General features: G+C 44.6%; 1 protein-coding gene across 2 annotated transcripts in view; it reads right to left on the reverse strand.

The window, feature by feature from the left end:
• VPS53 (VPS53 subunit of GARP complex) overlaps positions 1-21,896 on the reverse strand; it is a 138,795-nt gene that overhangs the window by 80,628 nt on the left and 36,271 nt on the right. For both annotated transcript variants that reach the window (XM_089900652.1, XM_022596139.3), the window contains exons 5-7: positions 10,390-10,476; positions 7,032-7,147; positions 5,226-5,345 (exon numbers count right to left, since the gene is read on the reverse strand). In XM_089900652.1, coding sequence (XP_089756778.1) covers positions 5,226-5,345; positions 7,032-7,147; positions 10,390-10,476 — 323 coding nt within the window. The remainder of the gene's footprint in view (positions 1-5,225; positions 5,346-7,031; positions 7,148-10,389; positions 10,477-21,896) is intronic.

Below are 21,896 nucleotides of genomic sequence, written 5' to 3' on the forward strand. Positions count from 1 at the left end.
ATTCCGCCAAGCTCTGTTCCAACATTCCTTAACAGTTCCTTGGCATTTCACCTCTAAGATGGCACCCTGAGCACGCAGTGCAACCCCTCCCCTTCCTGTCCCAGAAACTCAGAAATAATGAAAAGATTTTTTTTTTTTTTTTTTTTTTTTTTTTTTTGCGGTACGCGGGCCTCTCACTGCTGTGGCCTCTCCCATTGCGGAGCACAGGCTTCGGACACGCAGGCTCAGCGGCCACGGCTCACGGGCCCAGCCGCTCCGTGGCATGTGGGATCTTCCCGGACCGGGGCACGAACCCGTGTCCCCTACATTGGCAGGCGGACTCTCAACCACTGAGCCACCAGGGAAGCCCAATGAAAAGATTTTAATAAGAATCCAGAACTGGGCAAGAAAAGGAGTGGTAGACTAGAAACTCTGGTAGGAGAGGATTGAAGAAGGAAACCCCTGCCTAAAATGGCTTCTCAAAGATGAAGGACACGAGGGGAGTGGATACCAGAGCAGGAGGGGGGCCCCAGGGAACCGCTGTAGGGATACTCTGGGGTCCTGCAAGAGGAGCCACGAAGCCAGTGCCCAGGTCTCACCCCTGCCTTGAGTGTTCAGGTCAGGAATGGGCGTGGGTCTGAGAAGCCCAGTAGGGACCAGAGGGCTGACAACATCCAGGCAGATCAGGGAGGCCTTGGGCCCAGAAGATAAGCCACCAGCATATCCCACCTGGCAGTTCCCCCAGCTCCAGCTCCACCTCACCTGAGAAGCACAATCTGTGGCACACGTGGCCGAGCGGCACATCCCGCCTCCCCCTCACGAGCAGGTGACAGTAAAAGAGCATCTCTGATCAGAATGACAGAGAATCTCACAGCCAAGACTGAGCGATCAGCTAGAAATCACCAAATATTGGCAGAGTGCAAACACCAAGAAAGAGAGTCATCGTACTCAACAAATTGAAGACCTGACATCAGAGGACAGAGAAATGGAACAGGCGACTCAGAACTTTAAAAACACATATAGTTTATACTCCCTGAGAGACTTAAGAGGATACTATGCCCATGAAGAAAGAATCAACTAGATACCCTGAAGATTAAAGTTGGACTGTTGAAATAAAAACTCAACAGCTGGGCGAAATAACAGGACGGACAAGATTGAAGAATAAATTAAAACAGGAGGGTTGAGTTGAGGAACTCAGCTTAACACAACAAAAAGATACAAGGTATTTTAAAAAATTAAGAAACAAGGCAGCAGACCTAGAAGTTCCAATATTCATGTACTAGGGATTCCACAAAGAGAGAACACAGAGAACAAAGCACAAAAACTACTCGAAGAAATAAAGGAGAACAATTTCTTGGAATTTAAGAAACTCATGAGTCTTCAGATTAAGAATACAATTAAGGGGGCTTCCCTGGTGGTGCAGTGGTTAAGAATCCGCCTGCCAACGCAGGGGACACGGGTTTGATCGCTGGTCCGTGAAGATCCCACATGCCGCGGAGCAACTAAGCCCATGCATCACAACTACTGAGCCTGTGCTCCAGAGCCCGCGAGCCACAACTACTGAGCCTGTGTGCCACAACTACTGAGCCGGCATGCCACAACTACTGAAGCCCACGTACTAGAGCCCGTGCTCCGCAACAAGAGAAGCCACCACAGTGAGAAGCCCGCGCACCACAATGAAGAGTAGCCCCCGCTCGCCACAACTCGAGAAAGCCCGTGTGCAGAAACGAAGCCCCAACACAGCAAAAAATAAATTAATTAATTAAGATACAATATTAAAAAAGAAAAGAATACAATTAAGTACAGAGCAACATGAATGAAAAGAGACCCACGTCCTAGTAAAATTCCTGATTCTCCCACCCCCAAATCTCAAATGCTTCCAGAACAAAATAAATTATTTTACAGGTTATTTTATAAAGGAATAAGAATGAGATGGACTTCAGATTTTTAATAGGCACCAGATGATAGATTTGCTTAGTCTACACTACAACAGCCACAAGGTGGAAGAAACCCAAGTGTCCATCAACAGATGAATGGACAAACAAAATATAGTCTATATGCACAATAAAATATCCAGCCTTAAAAAGGAATGAAATTCTGATAAATGATATGACACGAATGAACCTGAAAACGTGCTAAATGAAATAAGCCAGGCAGAAAAGGACAAATAGTGTATGATTCCACGTATATGAGGTACCCAGAATAAGCAAATTCATAGACAGAAAATAGAACACAGGTTACCAGAAGCAGGGAAGAGGAGGCAATGAGTGTTATTATTTAATGCATACAAAGTTTCTGTCTGGGGTAATAAAAAAGTTTCAGAAATAGAGTGGTAATGGCTGTACGATACTGTGAATTTATTGATACTTAATGCTACGAAATTGTACACGAAAAAATTATTAAAATGGTAAATTTTATGTAACGTATATTTCAACACAATTTTTAAAAAGGAAAAAAAATAAGTAGGCAACATGAATAGACCAATTACCATTGAAGAAACTGAAAGGACAAAGATCTGCCTTGAAAACAGGTGACACACCTACACAGTTTTGCAGGCAAGATCTGCCAGATCTGACAAAGGACTAGTATCCAGAATACATAGAGAATTCCTACAAATCAATAAGGAAGGGATAACTAACTCAGTAGACAAACAGACAATGGATATAAACTGGCATTTCACAGAGGAAATGCAAATGGCCTATAATCAAGTGAAAATAAACTAATCTCACTAGTTAACAGAGATATGAAAATGAAAGGAACTAGGTACCATTTTTCATCCATCAGATAAATGAAAACTGACAATACCACGTGCTGTTGAGGATATGGGGAAATGGGTACTCACACGCTATGCAGATGGTACTATAAATAAATAAAGCCTCTTCAGAGGGCAAAGGGTCAGCAGTTATTAAAATTTTAAATGCACGTGACCTATCACCCAGAATCTATCCTAGAGAAATACTTGCAGATGTGCAAAAGGGAGTATATTTTTCCAATTAGAAGCAAACAGTCTAGTGATATGAAAATGGTTAAATAATCTGTGGTATGGGACTTCCCTGGTGGTGCAGTGGTTAAGAATCCACCTGCCAGTGCAGGGGACACAGGTTCAAGCCTTGGTCCGGGAAGATCCCACATGCCACGGAGCAACTAAGCCCGTGCGCCACAACTACTGAGCCTGCTCTCTAGAGCCCGCGAGCCACAACTACTGAGCCCATGTGCCACAACTACTGAAGCCTGCGCGCCTAGAGCCCGTGCTCCGCAACAAGAGAAGCCACCGTAGTGAGAAGCCCGCGCACTGCAACCAAGAGTAGCCCACACTCGCCACAACCAGAGAAAAGCCCGTGCGCAGCAATGAAGACCCAATGCAGCCAAAAATAAATAAATAAAATAAATTTTAAATAATCTGTGGTATGTTATACTACAGAATTCTATGCATCTGTTAAAAGGAATGAGATAGGTTTGTATACACTGTTGTGGAAAAACCTCTAGAATACACTGCTAAGCTAAAAACAAAGAGAAAGTTTCAGAATGAAGCATACAGTATGAGATCATTTATTTAAAACAAAACAAAGCAAAATAAACCCAAAATCTAAAACTACAGATTTATTTAAATGCACAGAAAAAAATCTGGAGGATAAGCATTAAATTGATAATAGTAACTACTTCTATGGGTAGCACTGGGGTGTGAGGTATAGTTAAAGAGGACTTAAGTTTCATCTGTATGTTGACTTTTTTCTAATAAAGAAAATGTATACGTGTATTACTTATATAATTAGAAATAAAGTAACTTAGAAAACAAGAGGCCTGCAGCCACCAGGCCTCATGAGAAAGCAGAGTTGAAAATGATGGCTCCTGCTGAGTACCGGCCCCTTCGTTTCCTCTTTGTTGCAAAAAAAAGGTTGGGATCCATCAATTTTGACTGTCTCTTAGTATTTTCCCTGCTGCTACTTCTAACAGAAAAGGCATTAAATTCCCCACCCCTATCTTCCTTCAGATCCTCATCTTCCTTCTCTTTAAACATCTGCCTTTCTTTCTACCGGCTCTGAATCTAGGATTAAAACTCAACAGAATAGGAAGGAAAGAACACATTTAAAGAGGCTAAGTCATCATTTTGTCACATCTGAAGCTCAAGGGCAGACTGTATTTGCAAAGACTACCACAGTGATCTCTCATCCCATGTTCTCTTCGTTCTTCATTATTATTTAATAATACTTTAAAAAATAATTAATTTATTTTTGGCTGCATTGGGTCTTCGTTGCTGCAGGTTTTCTCTAGTTGCAGTGAGCGGAGGCTACTCTTCGTTGCTGTGCACGGGCTTCTCATTGCAGTGGCTTCTCTTGTTGCAGAACACGGGCTCTAGGCACACAGGCTTCAGTAGTTGCAGCACGTGGCTTCAGTAGTTGTGGCTCGGGGGCTCTAGAGCACAGGCTCAGTAGTCATGGCACATGGGCTTAGTTGCTCCACGGCATGTGGGATCTTCCCGGACCAGGGATAGAACCCAGGTCCCCTGCATTGGCAGGTGGATTCTTAACCACTGCGCCACCAGGGAAGTCCCCCACGTGCTCTTTATACCAATGGGGATTTGACACTCCTCCCGTTGGGAGTGGCGGAGGCTATATCCCTTCCTCTTGAATCCTGACAGGCTTGTCTACAGAAACGACTCTCTGTGGCTTCTATGACCTGGTTCTCTTGGCATGCTCATTCATGGGCCCCAGCACCACCTCACCATGAGGAAGCCCAAGCAGCCCAGGGAGGACAACCCAGCTGAGCTCGCAGCTGACAGCAAGCACCAATCTGCCAACCATGAGATTAAACCAACGTATCCTACAGTCCCCTGTGGAGCCACCCCAGCTGATGCTGCACGGAGCAGAGATGAGCTGTCCCTGCTGGGCCAGGCCACATTACACGAGCGAAATAACTGTTGTCATCAGCCACTAAGTCCTGGGTTTTGTTGGTTTGTTACAAGGAAGCAGACAACTGGAACAGTTCCCCTAACGAATGTGGGCTTGGTTCACTCCAGTGAACCAGGCCAGCAACTATCTAACACAGGTAGTGTTAGACGACATAGTAAGGAGGTGGTGAGGGGACATAGAGGAGACGTCTGCAACAGACAGAGTCAGATCAGGTGACCTCTGAGGCTCCTTCCCACAGTGAGACTGTACAATGAACATCCTGAGCTGAGTGCTTAAGCACTTCCCAGCACCACCTTTTCTTAAAAAAGAAGATCGTTTTCTCCAATGACATTTTACCTTTCAGAAAGCTGCCGGATCTGTGGAATTCCCATATATTTGTGGAAGTGCTCCAGAACATTCATTACGCCCTGAAGAAGATTAGCAACTTCTCCATACTGCCTTCTCCTGGTCATGGCTCTGCAAGGAAATAGGAAGTTGAGGACTCCAGAAAAACACTAAGGACACAAGATACAGATATGGACCAACCTACTCTCTGCTCTAAAACAGACATCAACTCAACTTAATAAGCATTTCCTGAGCACTGAATATATATGGTGCTGTGCACTGGGGGAGAAAAAAAATAAGACCAGGTCCAAATCCTTAAGGGAACATGAGTTAGTAAGGGAGAGCAACAGGACACATCTAAGTAGTACTAAGTAGGATGAATGGAGCTCTAAACAGAAGTCCAAGTTATGTGCTCTGGGACGTACAAAAGAATGTGTGAGTGATGGAGTCTCCCTGGGTGGGGGAAGGGGAATCTGGGAAGACTATGGATTTGGGATTTGGGATTTGGGTTGGGTATTATGGATTTGTTGGCTTTTGACAGACAGCAGGGGTCGAGATGTTATTATTTGAGGGTTACGGCATTTGAGCAAACCAAACATATCTCAGGACACAACAAAGAGCATGTATATGCACTTACATGTTAACTCAAATCTGTAGACTTTAAGCCAATGTTAAGCAACTCTGTGTATGTTTAGGTATGTTTAGTTTCCCTGCTGCTAAGGTTAATGAAGCTTAAATAAAAGGATGCTGATAAAATCAACAGTTACACACAGCAAGGAAGGAACAAACTATTAGATTTAAAATTTTCATTAGGATTGGGTTTTTTAATTAAACGTATAATTTATGACTTCCTTTACAGGGCATTTAAAAAGACAGGCTCAAGTTCAAGCCAAGGAGTTATGTTGCTATCACTGCCTGGTCTGCTGGTTTGTTGGAAGGCACTGAGCACCTGGGGAAAGGGACAAGGACACTGCTCTTCCAGTCTCCTATGGGCCTGCTGTCCTCTCCGATCACTGCTCGCAGGAGAACAGGCCAGGGTTCACTGAAGACCATGCAATCTCTGGGAGAGACCAGGAAGGAGTCTGTCCCCTACTCGCCCCAACTTTGGATACTGTGTCTAAATCCCTATGGAGGTGCTCTTTCTTTATCCACACATGAGATTACACTGAGGCTGGGACAGGGGCAATTCTCATGAGACAGACCACAAAAGTGAACAGGAATATCAGAATCTTCTAGGAAAGGAGGCCTTTGGGCTGCTTCGTTGTGGTCAATAACCAACTCTTCCTTTTAATACTGTTTCTCATGTTCTCATGTACCATTCCCTATAGTTCCCCTACAAGCCAAACAGAAAGCTTCTGCCTTTGGACAAGTGGGTGGAAAAAAAAAGAAAAAAGTGGGTACAAGGATCTGTTTCCATAAGGCATGTTCAACGACAGTGCAACTGAGCGCAACAAAAGCAGGAAAACTTGCCAACGCGCAGGCTGGGGGCGTGATTACAGCCTTACACCGCCTCGTCAGCCTCCGTGGTAGAGATCTACCACACGTAAACGACCTGTGCTCTTGAAGTCATTCTCCACATGCTTTTTGGGCCCCTTCAGACTCACCTGCCCCTCACCTCAAAGTCTCGGGTGTCTGTTACACGTTGAGCACCCGAGGGCACAAAGCCAAAGTGGTGACTAAACATCTGAGACCGCTTTGCAGGAAGTGGGCCAGGATGATGAGACTCTCCTGGCTGAGAAGTAAATAAACCTACGGTGCCATCTCCTCTGTGGTACATTTATTTCCCGTGGACCTGAAAGGGACCGCTGACGTGCTTACTCGAGGGAATCAACGCCGCCCGCCAGCATGTGCAGGTGGTTCAGCGTCGTGATCGAAGTGGTCAGGTGGCGTTTGGCGTGATCTAACTGCTTGATGTCGCGGGTGATTTCCTTCACCTAAACAGTGAAAAACCACAGGAGAAAAAGGAGGAGGGTTAAGACAGACGTCAACTGGTCTGCAAGTGGCCTCTGGAGAAAATAATGCAAACGAAATAGGGACAAACATACCTCGCGTTAGCCCTCGGAGAAAACACAGGTGTCCTCCCAATACATACTCAAAATAATTTCCAATCAGCCCGTTTACATTTAATTGGGCATTTCTTCAGCGGACTTTACCCAGGGTTACAAAATCCTCAGTTGTGAGAATGAAATGAACTTTATTCTTCACCCCAAGTAAAGAGGAGTGAGCCACATAGTAATTGAGTGTGGAGCACCCGGTGCCCAGCAGCCAAGGACGGCCGATCTCCTCCTGAACAAGGTCAGGGAAGTATGCCTTCTGGCACCGGGGTTACTAGGTCCGGTACAAAATGGATAGCATAGTATGAGTCAGCTAATTCTATTGGGATGGGCTTTATTCGTGGATCTAGGGTTTATTATCTGGTCTCCAGATTTCTCCTCAAATCTCAAGAAGACTGAAATGTAACCCCCGCAAAGTAAGCTTAACATGACATCATTAAGAGCAGAGTCTTCAGGGAGACAGATGACAATCAGGGGAGTAAAATTCCAACAGTGTTGATCCAGCGGGTCCAAGAGAAAGAAACTCTGTAGCTGGGAACGTAAGTATATTTCAGTCACTAGAAAAGTACATTCAGTAGTGAGGTGGGAACAATTCTCCACCTTTACTAACACCTAGGCGGACTCTTCCACTAAACTGCCTGAGTCCATGCTGAACAAGAAACTTTCTGAAGAGCAATTAGGTTCCCCAGGTTCTGTGACACCCGGAGGGAAGGGAGCGCCCTGGATAACAGGCACAAACATCCTACTTACTGGAAACATAGGTCTCCCATTAAAAGTGAAAAAGGCCGGTAGTGAGTTAAATTCACATGACCTGATTTTTTAGAGTTTGATCATCCTGGGTAGAGTTATGAAGTAAAGGTCACGACCTGTACAGCTGAGATCCACACCTACAAACCCGCAAGGCTGACCTGGATCCTAGCAGAAAAAGCCTCTTTCACGGGGACTTGGCCCATCAAGCCTGCTCTCTCTGTGACCCTCAGGCCACCAAAATGTCTCTATTTCTATCGTGGGGGTTTGGGGAAGAGGTGAAGAACCTACCACACCTTTACCAAATAACTGAGTTTGGGGGGAAAGACGATCAAGACTGATATAATAAACTAGATATAGGAGTTTGGCCTTATAATCTAATTACCCTTCCAACTCTGAAATAAATCATCATTCTCTTTCCCACCAAAATAAAAAATCCCTGTACTTCTCCCTGGGTTCCTTAGCTCCAGCACTAGCATCAGGGGTCTTCAACTACTGTGTTAAAAGTCAGCGTCATCTACCAGTCTTCTCGTTCCTGCAGGTCCTGCATCATTAGTCAGTCATTAAATCCGGGACATTCTTCCTCTGCCTCATCTCAAGACTCTGTCCCTTCTGCTCCTCCTCCAGGCCCTCGCTGCTTTGCACCGGAGCTCACTGGTCCCTTCACTCCCAGTGTTCCCCATCTCTCCCCATCACACACCCTGTGCTTCCCTAGACAAACCCAACTTCTTGTTATTCCCCAAATAAAGCCCTTAATGGCAGCTCACACAAGCGGCGCTCAGGCCAAAGTCACACGAGACCAGTTCACAAAACAGAATGCTGGTCGTTAATTTACCTTAACTGTTACCCCTGGGCAGCCAAGGAAGGACAGAACAGGACATGGCAGGTTTGGGAGTCAGACAGTTCTCGGGTTGAATCTCGGCTCTTTCACTCACCGACTCGGTGTCCTAGACCAAGTGGCTTAGCCTCACTGAGTCTCAGTTTCCTCACTGATAAAATGGTCAATCATAAAAATAATAATGAGAGTAAAACCGAGTTCGTAAGGTCTGTTGTGAGGGCAAAGTTAGATCACTTGTATAAAGGAACGGGCACAGTGCTCGGCACAGTGAAAGAGCTCCACAAATATCCTCTTCTTCCCTTTAGCAAAGCACCATCTGGGGAAGCAGACTGCTTTTTTTTTTTTGGCCACACCACACGGCTTATGGGATCTTAGTTCCCCGACCGGGGATCAAACCCACGCCCCCTGCATTGGAAGCGCAGAGTCCTAACGACTGGACCGCCAGGGAAGTCCCAGACTGCTTTAAAATAAAACATCTAATGGCATTAGGAGCGGTCTACTCAGACTGTTACTGCATCCCCCCTCGGCTTCAAGAGGGAGCGTGGTCCAGACTAGCAGATCAGAGTCCTAAGTGCTCACGAATCTCCACAATTCTGCGATGTACACACAAATATTACCTCCACTTCACAGAGAGGCAACTGAGGTACAGAGAGGGTAAGTAACTTGCTTAAGGCCCCCAGGGAGGAAGGAGAGAGGGTGGATCTGAAGGCAGGTGGTCTGACGTCAGAGGCCATGCTGCTCACTAATGGTATCCAACTGTCCCCTCTCCCACCCCACCGCCCATGCGCTCTGCTGAAGCCGGGCCCGCCCCCGCCGCCTTCCACAGCCTGCCCAGTCTTGCCAAATGGCCATTGAAGACAACTGAAGGGTCCGTGGGAGTGTGACCTCGGATCTGTTCTTGAGTAGATTATAATACGATGTAGGCAGAGAAGTCTGGGAGGGTTTAGGAGTTTTCATAACCAAAACGAGTAGGGGGAAAAAAATGACATTAATAATAGCTTTCATTCATTAAGCAACCAACCCCAGCCCAGTACTATGCTCTGTGCTCTTCATACGTTTAATTCTTACAACATCCCTTTGAGGTAGTTATTATTCTTATTAAGAGGGGAAGAAACTGGTGGGCCTCTCGGTCGGTGGAGGTCCCTGAGCACATCACCCGAGGGCAGCACTGCGTAGAGGGAGAGCTTAATCAAGCCCCTCAGCACGTATCACAGGCAGGATGCGGCCCACCTCCCAGATCCAGGTCCAGTTTTCAAGCAATGCCAAGTTACATGTCATACATCTGAACTGAGAAACACGTGATATAAACAAATGCTAGAGAAAGGAATCCAAAATGACTAGGAAACTATTTGGGGGAAAGGAGAAGAAGAGAACTTTCCCTGTTTAAAAACAGGGCTGCAAATACAGGGCCAGCACTGGAGACGTGGGTGCTGTGCTTGGCAGGAAGAGGGAGAACAAGTCTATTGACTAGTGTGACTGGACGAGAAGCCAACTTCCTCTTCCGGCGCAAAAATGTCCGGAAGAGACCAGAACTCACCATTTGCTCCGATTTTTCTGCTTTGTCCTTGATGTCTTTGATTTTTCCAAAGAGTTGCTGAATCGCTTTCTGGGCCTCTTCAAGTGCCTAGAATAAGAGCATAAATGAAAAACAAGGCAGCACCGGTCCCTACGCTGTGATCAAGTGCAGCCTCAGAAGAAAATGCCTAAAGCTCTCTTGCTTCGCTGCACTTGCACTGACAATTTTACCAGACCTGAGGCCGAAGCAGCAGAGGCAGAGGGAGTCCACCATTTGGATACAGGCAAATAAACACTCAGAGTTCTTGCCAAGTGGCATCATAAAGTTTTAATTTAAAAACTAAACTATTTCCCTCTGTATCAGTGATTACTACACATACTGATGACAACAAATAAATAAGACATGCACATCTGTGTGTATATGTGTGTGTGTGTGTGTGTGTGTGTGTGTGTGTGTGTGCGCGCACGTATGCAGTAACCTTCAAAACCCTGAAGAGAGACCTAGGTGGCTCAAAGTTGGGGGTAGGGGAAGCTTTGGGTTTTGAGAGTTCCAGAAGATGGTGCCATCAAAAAAAAAAAACAGTCACAGCTGTGCATGGGGACTCCAAAACCGTGGGCAAACCTTAAAGACATTTGTAAATACCCCACTTGGAAACCAATGAAATGAAGTTAGAAAGGAATACTTACACCTAACGGTGAGCTAAATGTTTCCACTGAAATAAAAACCAACAAAGATGGTTGCCACCCATTAAAAGCATTACAACCCACAGTGGTAATTGCGTGAGTCTGGGAAGCAGTATTAGGGGAGGGGAGAGGGCGCTCAGCCGCACACGTGAAGAACACACGTACTGGTGAAAGAGGCAGCAGCCAAAAGAACTCCCACTTCATTTCATTGAACGCACTTTATTTTGGATTTAAGAGTGGCCTGGGGACTTCCCTGGCGGTCCAGTGGTTAAGACTTCGCCTTCCAATGCAGGGGATGTGGGTTTGATCCCTGGTCAGGGCACTAAGATCCCACATGCCTCGCGGCCAAAAAACCGAAAACATAAAACAGAAGCAATAGTGCAACAAATTCAGTAGAGACTTTAAAAATGGTCCACATCAAAAAAGTAATAAATAATAATTAAAAAAAAAAGAGTGGCCGAGCCCTTTGTAAATGTAATGACAAGGCCAGCATCGCCCTAGAGCTGTGTGTGGCCATCTGTGCCTGCAGGGGGGAAACAGCCAGCCTCCCTGAGGACACCCTGACAGAGGAAAGAGGACAGCAAAGCTGCGACGTGGGGAGAAAGTCAAAAGCCCTGACAGAGGTATTTGAACCTCCGCCTTCAGTAGAACCCAGCAGAAGAGCTACCTCTAGACTATGAACTAACACGTTTTCTTTATGGCTGAAAAACATGCTCAAAAAGCAAACTTAAGTCTGCTTCCGCTGCAGGAAGTTCCTTCCTTGTTGGAAGGAGGGATTGTATCTCCCTGTCTTTCCCAGGTTTCCGGGAGGCCCACTTCTCCTGATGCTGGGACTCCTTCCTTCCCCTGCAGCTCCTCGCCCTGTGTGTGGCTCAGTCCCAGACAGAGCTCTCTTCTGACCTTCTTCATCTCTGGGATCTGCAGGGGTTTCACACCTGGGGACAAGGATACCGAGCTTCTGCGTGTGTCTATGTTATGGCTTCCTTTACCCGTTTGTTGCCAAGTCTGAGGTGATGCTAGTCGAATAAACAGCGGCTCACACCACCTCCTGGGACAGGCAGGGAGTGGGCGGTTTGCTCTGCTGGATCGCTTCACTTATATCTACCAAGGCTGGGGAGCAAAGCAGCTTTTATACTTGTCATTTCCGCCGCCTGGACAGAGGTATTTTAATCACCAGAAGGTTTGGTCTTAGAACAACAGCTGCCTTTGCTATCAGAGACCAAAGGCCGTAACTCGGGAAGTTTTACCTGAAGAGTAGTAACCAATCAAAAGGGGCGATGGAATGGAATTGGGTCTCACTGAGCAGCCCCTCTCAAACCCATTCCCTCCCAAGAGGGTGCCTCACCCAGCGGCTGCTTCCTCTCCGCTTCCTACCATCCTGCCTCCCTCACTCCCAGGTTCAGCACCCCCAAAACAGTTGCGGTGCAGTGAGAAATCCCTCCACTTTCCAGCCAGAAGGCAGGAGTTTGAGGCCTGTCTCTGCTGTCACATAGCAGCAGGGCAACCTCTCTAGGGGTCAGTTCCCTCATCTGCAAAGTGGTGGCGATGCCACCTACTTCAGGGGCTGTTGGGAAGACTCAATGACATAATAGGTGTTGAAAGCTACACAGATACTAGGTCTATTTCCAGGGCTTTTGACCAGCCTGGGCAAATGCATGTTTGCACCTAGCGATACATACATATATATCAAGTGGAGATATCAAGATGGACATATGAGTCTGGAGCTTGGAAGAGAGAAACTGAAATTCAGAAGTCATCAGCTTATAGATGACACTTAAGTCTGTAGGACTAAAAATCACCTAGGAAGAGGGTACAGACAGAAGAGAAAAGAAGAGAAGAGAAGATGGCCCAGGGCTGAGCCCTTGGACACCCCAATGTTCAGCAGTCTAGAAGAAAAAAGGGAGGGAGGAAAGATGGAAGAGAAAAACCACCAGTGACAGGAGAGAAAATCAGGGACTATGGTGTCACAGAAGCCAAACAAAAGTGTCGGAAGGAAGAGGAAAAGAGTGATTATGTCTTACATTGTTGAAAATTCACGTAAGATTAGGACAGAGGATGACCACCAAACTGGACACCAGGGAAGTCACTGATGACCTTGACAAGAGTGATTCCAGCGGAGACAGTGCGTGTGAGAGCAGGGGCCAGCAAATGATGGCCTCGGGGCCAAGCCCAGTGTGCCACCTGTTTCTGTAAACAATGACAGCTTGGATCACACCAATCCCGTTCATTTAGGAATTGTCTGTGGCCACTTGCTCCCCGTAACAGCAGGGATGGGTAGTTGCCAGAGACCAGATGGCATATAAAATCTAAAATACTTACTACCTGGTCCTTAATAGAAAATGCTTGCTGACTCCTGGTATAGACTATTTTTTCAAGAAGCTTTTATTGTGAGAAGACAAGAGAGTAAACAAGAAGAGGAGAAATTGATTGGGGGGTAGGGGGTGGGTAACGGGACAATTTCGGAAGAGAAGGACTTTTTTATAATGTTCTTGAATTGTTTACTGTTTAAGTGCCAGCTCTCTAACGGGGTTGTAAGTATCCTTTAGAGTGTGGCCCAAGGATATGAATGGCACTCTTAAATCCCCTATGGTTCAGGCAATTGCCCATTCTGGTGGCCAGAATGACAGGCCCAGCTGATAAGTACTGTCTCAGTATTATCACCACTAGCTCCTTCTCACTCCAAAAGTGACTCTGATGATAAATCATATGACCACCTCAACTACAGCATCTAACCAAAGCTGGAGCACAGCTGGAACTCGACAAATATTTGCCAACAGATTAAAAACATCGTGGGGGGGCTTCCCTGGTGGCGCAGTGGTTGAGAGTCCGCCTGCCGATGCAGGGGACGCGGGTTCGTGCCCCAGTCTGGGAAGATCCCACATGCCGCGGAGCGGCTGGGCCCGTGAGCCATGGCCGCTGAGCCTGCGCGTCCGGAGCCCGTGCTCCGCAACGGGAGAGGCCACAACAGTGAGAGGCCCGCGTACCGCAAAACAAACAAACAAACAAAAAAACCCCAAAAACACCGTGGGGCACTTCTCAGAAGAGGAGCAGTGCTGAGGCTACTGTTCTGGATGAGGTAGGATGACACCCATGGCTTTCCCTAACTCCAGGCACAACTGTCAGCAGTGGTTCAAAAACACAGCATCACACTTTCTGCAACTGTTACCTATGTGGCTAATGTGGAATCTAATGCTCCTGGTGCTGCCAGGGGTGAGTAAATTCTAACCCCCCGGAACCTTCTAAAACATGTGGCCTCGTGGCATGGAAAAGCACTACAGAGGCCCTTGCCGGCAACTGCGCACCTTCTGGGGCACAGCTTGCATGAAATTCTGTGATCTTGCTGGTCATGTCATGGTATAAGGATGTGCTGATGGGATTGTAGCCATCATGTTCTGGCCAAACACTCTAAGACACATGACATTCAGCTAAGCAAGGCAAAAAGGGCCAGTTCTATACTTAGATCTCAGGGCTGAAGAAGTTTCCACGATCCTTTCTCAGAGAAAGGGTTTCTATCCCTATTTTTCTCTTACTCTCCATCTGGCATCCTACCAGAGCTGTCTCTGCTCAAGGTACCACTTTTTTCTTTCAGCAAACAAGTAAGACTCACACAATCTTACATTTCACAGTCTTAAAGAAAGACAAACTGTCTGCCAGATTTTTTTTTTCAGGCTGGAATACTTTCACTTGTTATAACAATGCACTGAAGTCGAGGAAATTTAATATAATTCACTTTCCAGAGTCAAAAAGGTTCTTCTGAAGCATTCATTCTGTCAGCAAGTCCATTCTCAACACACACCCTAATATTTGATTTCTAATGTCTAAAAATCAATCACACAGGAAGAGGAGTGTTTTGTAATTGGAAAAATCATAAGACCTATAAAAGGTCAAGATTTTATTTTTAAGTAACACTAAAATACTTTTATACCTAGCTAATCAGAAAATGTGCTGAAAGAAAGATTCTGGCACTGTCCCTAGACACTCTTTAAAATAAAATGTGGCTACTTTTCCATTCCAGACTGTATGTGGATTAAAAACAGAACTAATCACCCAAAAATGTCTGCTTTCAACCCACACCTTACCAGAGTTCCTGAATCGAGCACTGGAGCGTGGCTGCAGCCTGCATGGGAGGGTGCTATTAGGAGGCAGTGGTCGTCCTCTTTACTAACTCAAATCCTGCAATCATGGGATACAAGGTGACCCACTGAGCTGACCCAGAAGACTCAGCAGAACCAATTATGCTATCTCTGTATTTTTGTGCATCGTTAACTGTAACCATTCTTCTTAATTTTCCTTGCCTCCTGAAGTAGACTCTGAACAGGCTACCAAAGCCACACTAGGTCACGTGCGCAGAAGATAAGCAGCATGGAACCTGGCACAGACCCCACTGCTTTCTTCTTCTTTCATCTCTTTTTTCTCCCCAGCACTGTGTCAGCCACCTGTGTAGATAGAGCGGATCCAAGCCAATGGAAATGCCTTGAGAAATTAACATCCCCTCTGGCTCTTAGATGCATCTAATTTTGCAGTTTGCTCTATGAGAGAATTATATTGCCTTTATCCTGTGAGTCCACGGGCAGCCTTTAAGAGATTTAAAACTGAGATCCCATTTGATGCCACTACAGGAAGGAGGAAGAGGCTGCTCATTTTCAGAAGAACTAATATGGCATTCTGTTCTTTGAAAAAAAATAAGGTGCTAATATTCAAGGTTACTGGGAAGAAAACGATATTTTCCACTTATTCTGCTATCATTTCTGTGGTCCAACTTTACATCTGTCTGCCGGTTCCCTTCCTATTATTTGGAAAAACAATGTACTGTTTTAGTAAAAAGCAGGGGTTTTTTGAACCAGCAGACTGGGATTCGAATGCCGGCCTTGCCACTTACTGTGTGATCTCTGGTAAGCCAGTTAACCTCTAGGAGGCGCAGACTCATCATTTCTAGAACAGGGACAATAGTCCCAACCCAGAGACTTGTCGTTAGGAAAACAGGACTTAGCAGTAAACACCTTGGGTACTGTTTACTCAGTACTGCCTTCCTCCTGGGAGTCTTCCTCTCACTGTGTTCTGAGTCGCTGTCCCAGAGGCAGACCAGGCCTAAGCTGGGCCACCTGGAGCTTTTCTGTGATTTTCCAGAACGAATTGGGAAACAAAGTTTCTCTCTCTCTGGTGGTGGCATCGCCACGATGTGAAATTAGGTTAGATAGTAGCTGGTCTCCAGGTAGAGACAATGAAGCCGACTCCCGGAGAGAGACACAGACAGAAAGATCCAGAGCTGTATTCCAGTGCCACCTTCCGCTGTTTGAAAAGCCCAGCAGAGAAACTACTCTTTCACAGACTGACTGTTCAAAACAAGACACAAGAGGCTTCCAAATAATCCCCCTTTTGCCTAAGCCAGTTTGAGCTGGGGTTTTGTCTTCTGCAGTCGAGAGAATCCTGACGGAGGATGCAGCGCATTGAAGGGGTTTACTAAATGGTAATTATTAATATTATTCCCAGATCTCCCAGATAGAGTGTGACATTTCAGATGAGACTGTCCCTCTAAGAACCAAAGGTTGTCGATCCGTTGCAAATAGGCTGGTTAAGTTCAACACCTGCAGGCACACACACAAGAGTGGCTCATGGATCGGAGGGGGGTCTCCTTGAACCATGTTGTAAACGAGCCATTCTCCAGGGGAAGAAAAAAGTTTCAATCTTTTGTTCGCCCCGTCAACAAAAAGTGAGTGCCTACCATGTGCACTAAGCTAGATACGGAGAGAAAAAGATCGCAGATGGGGACACATCTTTAAAGAGCTTGTGAGGGATACGTAAGAAACAAATAACTAGAAGGTGAGAACGACAGAAAGAAGTATGAATGCCAGGATCATTTGGAAAGCAAAGGACTCCACAAAAATGTTGCTGAGCCCTGAACAAAGTACCCTGTGACATCCACTAAAGGCAGACACCTACGGGTAAGTAGCCTCTATTTATGGAATGTCCCTTCTTTTGACACTACTGGCTAGCCTGGTACCACTGAGAGCTGTTGCTATGGAAACAAGGCATCCCAGCTACAGCAGAGGTGCTTTAAGAACTCTCAGCAATAAAAACAATGCAGCCCATTCCCCACAATGGTGCTAAACAGGAGCAGAGGCTCCAGGGATCTCACCGCCATGGACGGCTGCACGCGCACAGCATCACGCTTCTCTGTGTCCTTGAACACACTAGGTACCTTCCAGACCTGGCAGCCCCGGTCAAATGCCAGATGGGCACCCATCAGAGGCAAAGCATTGGTGCTAACGTTAATTCCTCCTTAGCCCGTTCAGAAACCTTGAGTATAAAGGGGCTTTATTTAAAGCACAGATTTCTTTCCAAGTTTGTGAACCAAAAGAATGTAAAGGGCAAAAGGAGTAATTTTCACCTTATTTGTTAAAATGCTCTGTTCCTCCTGTTACTTTAATTTACGATTTCTGCAAACCACATCCACTGAAAATGTGAACCAAAGAGTTCATTTTTATTGTTTTTAGGAAACAAGCCAGAAATTAAAATTGTAAGACAGGGCTGGGACACAAATTCAGCAGTACCCAAACAAGACTGAACACTTAGATTTTAAAGTTCTGCTTGTACCTGTTATCACCTGTAACTTAAAATCTGTTCCTCCTGAAACAGCAGGGAGGGGGGAATGCACTCATGCACAGCCTCCTTTGATGAAATGCAACCCCTGAGGATGAGCGCATTTAAAGCAACAACTCCAAATGGAGTTGGAGAAGGAAAAATTCAAGCAAGAGTCTCAGCTGCTTTGCTGAATAAAAGGCACAGAAATGCTATACTGTAGAAAATGGGGGCACGTTTAAAGGAACAATCTGCCTGAGTTTAACAAAGGACTATCTCCCGCAAATAGCTAGGACTTCCCAGCTGCCAAGTGAAATTCAAGTCCCCCACTGCTGTCACTCAGTAACTCTCATCTGTGTTACGGGTTTTCATTCAGGGCTTCATTTGGGGTTGACTTCTGGATGCTCCTTCAGCTGCTTTGTAGAGACACCTTCTGTGCCAAAGCCCTTTAGGCTATGGCCCGCCTTGGGGTTTCATCTGGATGACTTTCTCTTCCTGTTTCACTTCCCTTCAGGATTGGGTCCCATGTGTTCAGGACCACAGGTGTGCAGTGAATGCTCAGTTCTCTCCTTCCCTCCTGGAGTTCCTCTCTTCCAGTTTCTTCTTCATGCTGAGAGGGGCCCAGCTGGTTAAGGAGGCCACAGTCACTGTCACTTTTTGGATTCCCTTGTGAACCAGTTAACCTTCCAGGTTCTGCAGTGGAAAAAAAGTGGCTCCCAAATCTGCTTTTAAAGTTTGTCCCTGTTTAAAAAGAGAATTTGGTATACACAGGTAAGGCCAGATCAGAAAATCTGGACCTGTGATTAGCTCACCCAGTGTAATTTGGGGCAAGTCACAGAACCTGTGTGAGCCTGTTCCTACATCTGTAAAATTGGGAGAATAACATCTATGTGGCCTAATTCACATCTTTGTGAGGATTAAGTAATCGATGCAACAATGTTTTGCAGAATGTAAGATAAACATGTTTATTTGCTTTTTTGGTTCTGTTTTGTTTTTGGGGGGGTTTTTTTTTGGCTGCACCTCACGGCTCATGGGATCTTAGTTCCCTGACCAGGGATCAAACAGGGGCCCTGGCAGTGAAAGTGCTGAGTGCTAACCACTGGACAACCAGGGCATTCCCCAAGATAAACATATTTATATTGTAATAAAACATAAGCACTATACATTAAGACAAACAAATCAAAATGTACCTTCTGCCTAAGCAACTCAAAACGTGTCTTTGCTTATAGTGAATCAATCAAGAATGACACATTAGTCTTCCAGCAGTACCTTCTTCATTCTGGAGATCTGGGTAATTACAGGGCTGACAAGTGTATTGGAACTTGACCACAAGATGCTAATCCAGAAACCAAAATCTCCAAATATCAGAATCTCCAAGTATTCGATGAAAAAAAAAAAAAGTATAGCACTTGGCTGAGCATAAATGATATTATACGAATAATAGTTGGCTGTCTGTCCCTACTGTTGTCATGTGACTGAGAACAAGAAGAGCTCAGAAGTCTGACAAGAAGACAAGGGTGAGGAACTAGGTCGGAGATGGCGTAAAGACCCCTCAATTCACCTCTTCTGTTTTATAGAAGATGGTATTTGGACCATCAGATTTACCTATCTTTAAGTATATCTGTAGAAGGAACATCCCCCTTCTGGTTGGGGGCCATTATGAGAGTGACGCTCACGTAGTTTGCCCAACATGCAAATTCTAGGTGTCACATACAATGCCTAGAGGTGAACACAGCATCTGCTCAGAGGAAACAAAAATCAGAAATCCTGGCATGTGATCCAGTGCTATCTGAACGACCTAAGTGTCTTGTATATTTTAGAGCTTTGATTTAGACAACTATAGAACACCAAACCAAAACAGACTAAAAAGGCATTATCTCTGGTCTGGCAAAACTAATCTCCTTCCAGAGGAGACCTTAGAGCCCAAATTAGAGTGAAGGAAATTTTACAGCTACGTTACAGACTCCTGAAAATAGGGATTTATGAATGGAAATGTTGACAGAACCACCACAGAACTGAATTCATGCTGCTCTAAATTCTGTATTTCCATGGATGAGAGAAGGGAGAGAAAAAAGGAGGTCAAGTTCTTACATGAAGTAACATAGTTTCAAATTCCCATCCATTTTGTTCAAACACACCTGGATGACTTCCCCTGTCAAGGATCTAAAACCCAGAAAGTTTCACCTTGTCAGCAGTAATACTGCAATTTTTCTCATGGGCAAACTCAAACTAAGGGTGGAATTTTCCTTCCATCACTAACAACCAGCAGTCAAAAGCAAGAGTAACCTGGGTAACAGCCAGAGCAGCTACAGTCGTGATGAATAGCATTTTCCTCTTTAGATGTAGACACTGTAGTTTAAACTTGTGACTGCCCTTAACATGGGAACAAGCAGATGGCAAAAGTTATGCTTGACCTTCTTTGTTGGCTCCTGTAGAGTGCCAATGTACATGGAGATGGCTCAGAAGAATAATACACTTCAGTGTTCCTCCTTGGCAATACTATTTTCCTAAAACCATTTTCAATAATCATGTTGCACACAAGTGGGACTTGATGTGTTTCTAAGGTCAGGAAGGAAATAGTCCAAATGCTGGACATGCTAACTAAAAGAAATCATCATGGTAGTTTTCTTTTTCGGAGAAGGCAGCAGTATTATTATTAGGTACTGAACACAAAAACTTCAGCCTGTAACTAATCTGAAACACATCGTCTGTATGGATTAAATGAAGACAAAACAGGCTTGTCTAGAGGAAGAATATATTAAAGTTCAGAACAATATGGAAAAAAGTCTCCATTTCCATTTAACGTGAAGGAGATTAAATATTGAAATGATTAAAAATTACCATATGATCCAGCCATTCCACACCCTAGGTATATACTTAAAGGAACTGAAAGCAGGGACTCAGATATTTGTATGTCAGTGTTCATTATGGCATTGCTCACGTCCATGAACACATGAATGGATAAACAAAATGTGGTATACACACGCAATGGAGTATTACTCAGTTGTGAAAAAGGAATGAAGTTTTTGAACAGGAATGAAAATCCCAGATACACATACCAGGACAACACACTGTGACCCAGCAGGTATTTAAGGTGGGTTAAATATTAAAAACAAAACAAAACTAAGCTAATCATCAAATGGAAAAACCATATGCTCCTATCAGAAGAAGATGGAAAGGCATATTATAAAATTCAACATCTCTTTTCTGGCAAACAGGCTTAGTGAACCAAGGTCATGAGGATAAGTCCTTAATAGAGAATTTGGAAACGAGAGACCTTCACACTTGGTGTCAGCTCTAGAGAAGGGTCTTGGCTCTGTTCATTGCATTATCGCCAGTGCCTAGAACAGAGCTCAGCATGCAGAAAGCACTGACTTTCTGTAGGAGCGAATGAACAAATACACTAGAGTCACTAAAATCAAGAACGAACTGCCTGCCATTCCTACGTATTGAACACTGAAATATTATTCAGAAAGAGTATTTCTAAAAATTTTTATCTCAGGATCCCTTGATACTTTTGGAAATTACTGAGGGCCCCAAAGAGACTTTATGTGGGTTATAGCTATACCATATTGGAAATTAAAACTGAGAAGTTAAAAAAAATTTTATCTACTAATCCATTTAAAAATAACAATAATAAACCCATTACATGTTAACACAAATAACATGTTTTTATGAAAAATAACTATATTTCCTCCAAACAAATTTCTTGAGAGAGCGGCATCATCTCTGTGACTTTGCAAATATCTTTAGTGTCTGCTTTAATAGACGCCACCTGGACTCTCATATATGCTTCTGTATTGAATCTGTTGTGATAAGTTGTTTTAATTGAAAAACATGATGAAAATCTGGCTTCACACAGATTTGCAGTTAGAAAAGAAAGAAATATTTTAATATCCTTTTCAGGTACTTACTGATAATCCTTTTTGAAACTACATCAAAACTTGGAAAGTGGTAGATTCTTTTTAAAAATTTTTAATCAAAGTATAGTTGGTTTACAATATTACATTAGTTTAAAATGTGTAACATAGTGATTCAGAAATTTTATAGATTATATTCCACTAAAAGTTATTATAAAATATTGGCTACATTCCCTGTGCTGTACACTATATCCTTGTAGCTTATTTTACACATAGTAGTTTGTGCCTCTTAATTCCTTACCCTTATTTTGCTCCTTCCCTTTCCCTCTCCCCGCTAGTAACCACTCTGTGAGTCTGTTTCTGTTTCCTTATATTCATTCATTTTTTAGATTCCACATATAAGTAA

The sequence above is a fragment of the Delphinapterus leucas genome, chromosome 19, assembly GCF_059928025.1.
Source record: "Delphinapterus leucas isolate spDelLeu-1000000601 "Yukka" chromosome 19, BTC_Dleu_Yukka2, whole genome shotgun sequence".
NCBI lineage: Eukaryota > Metazoa > Chordata > Mammalia > Artiodactyla > Monodontidae > Delphinapterus > Delphinapterus leucas.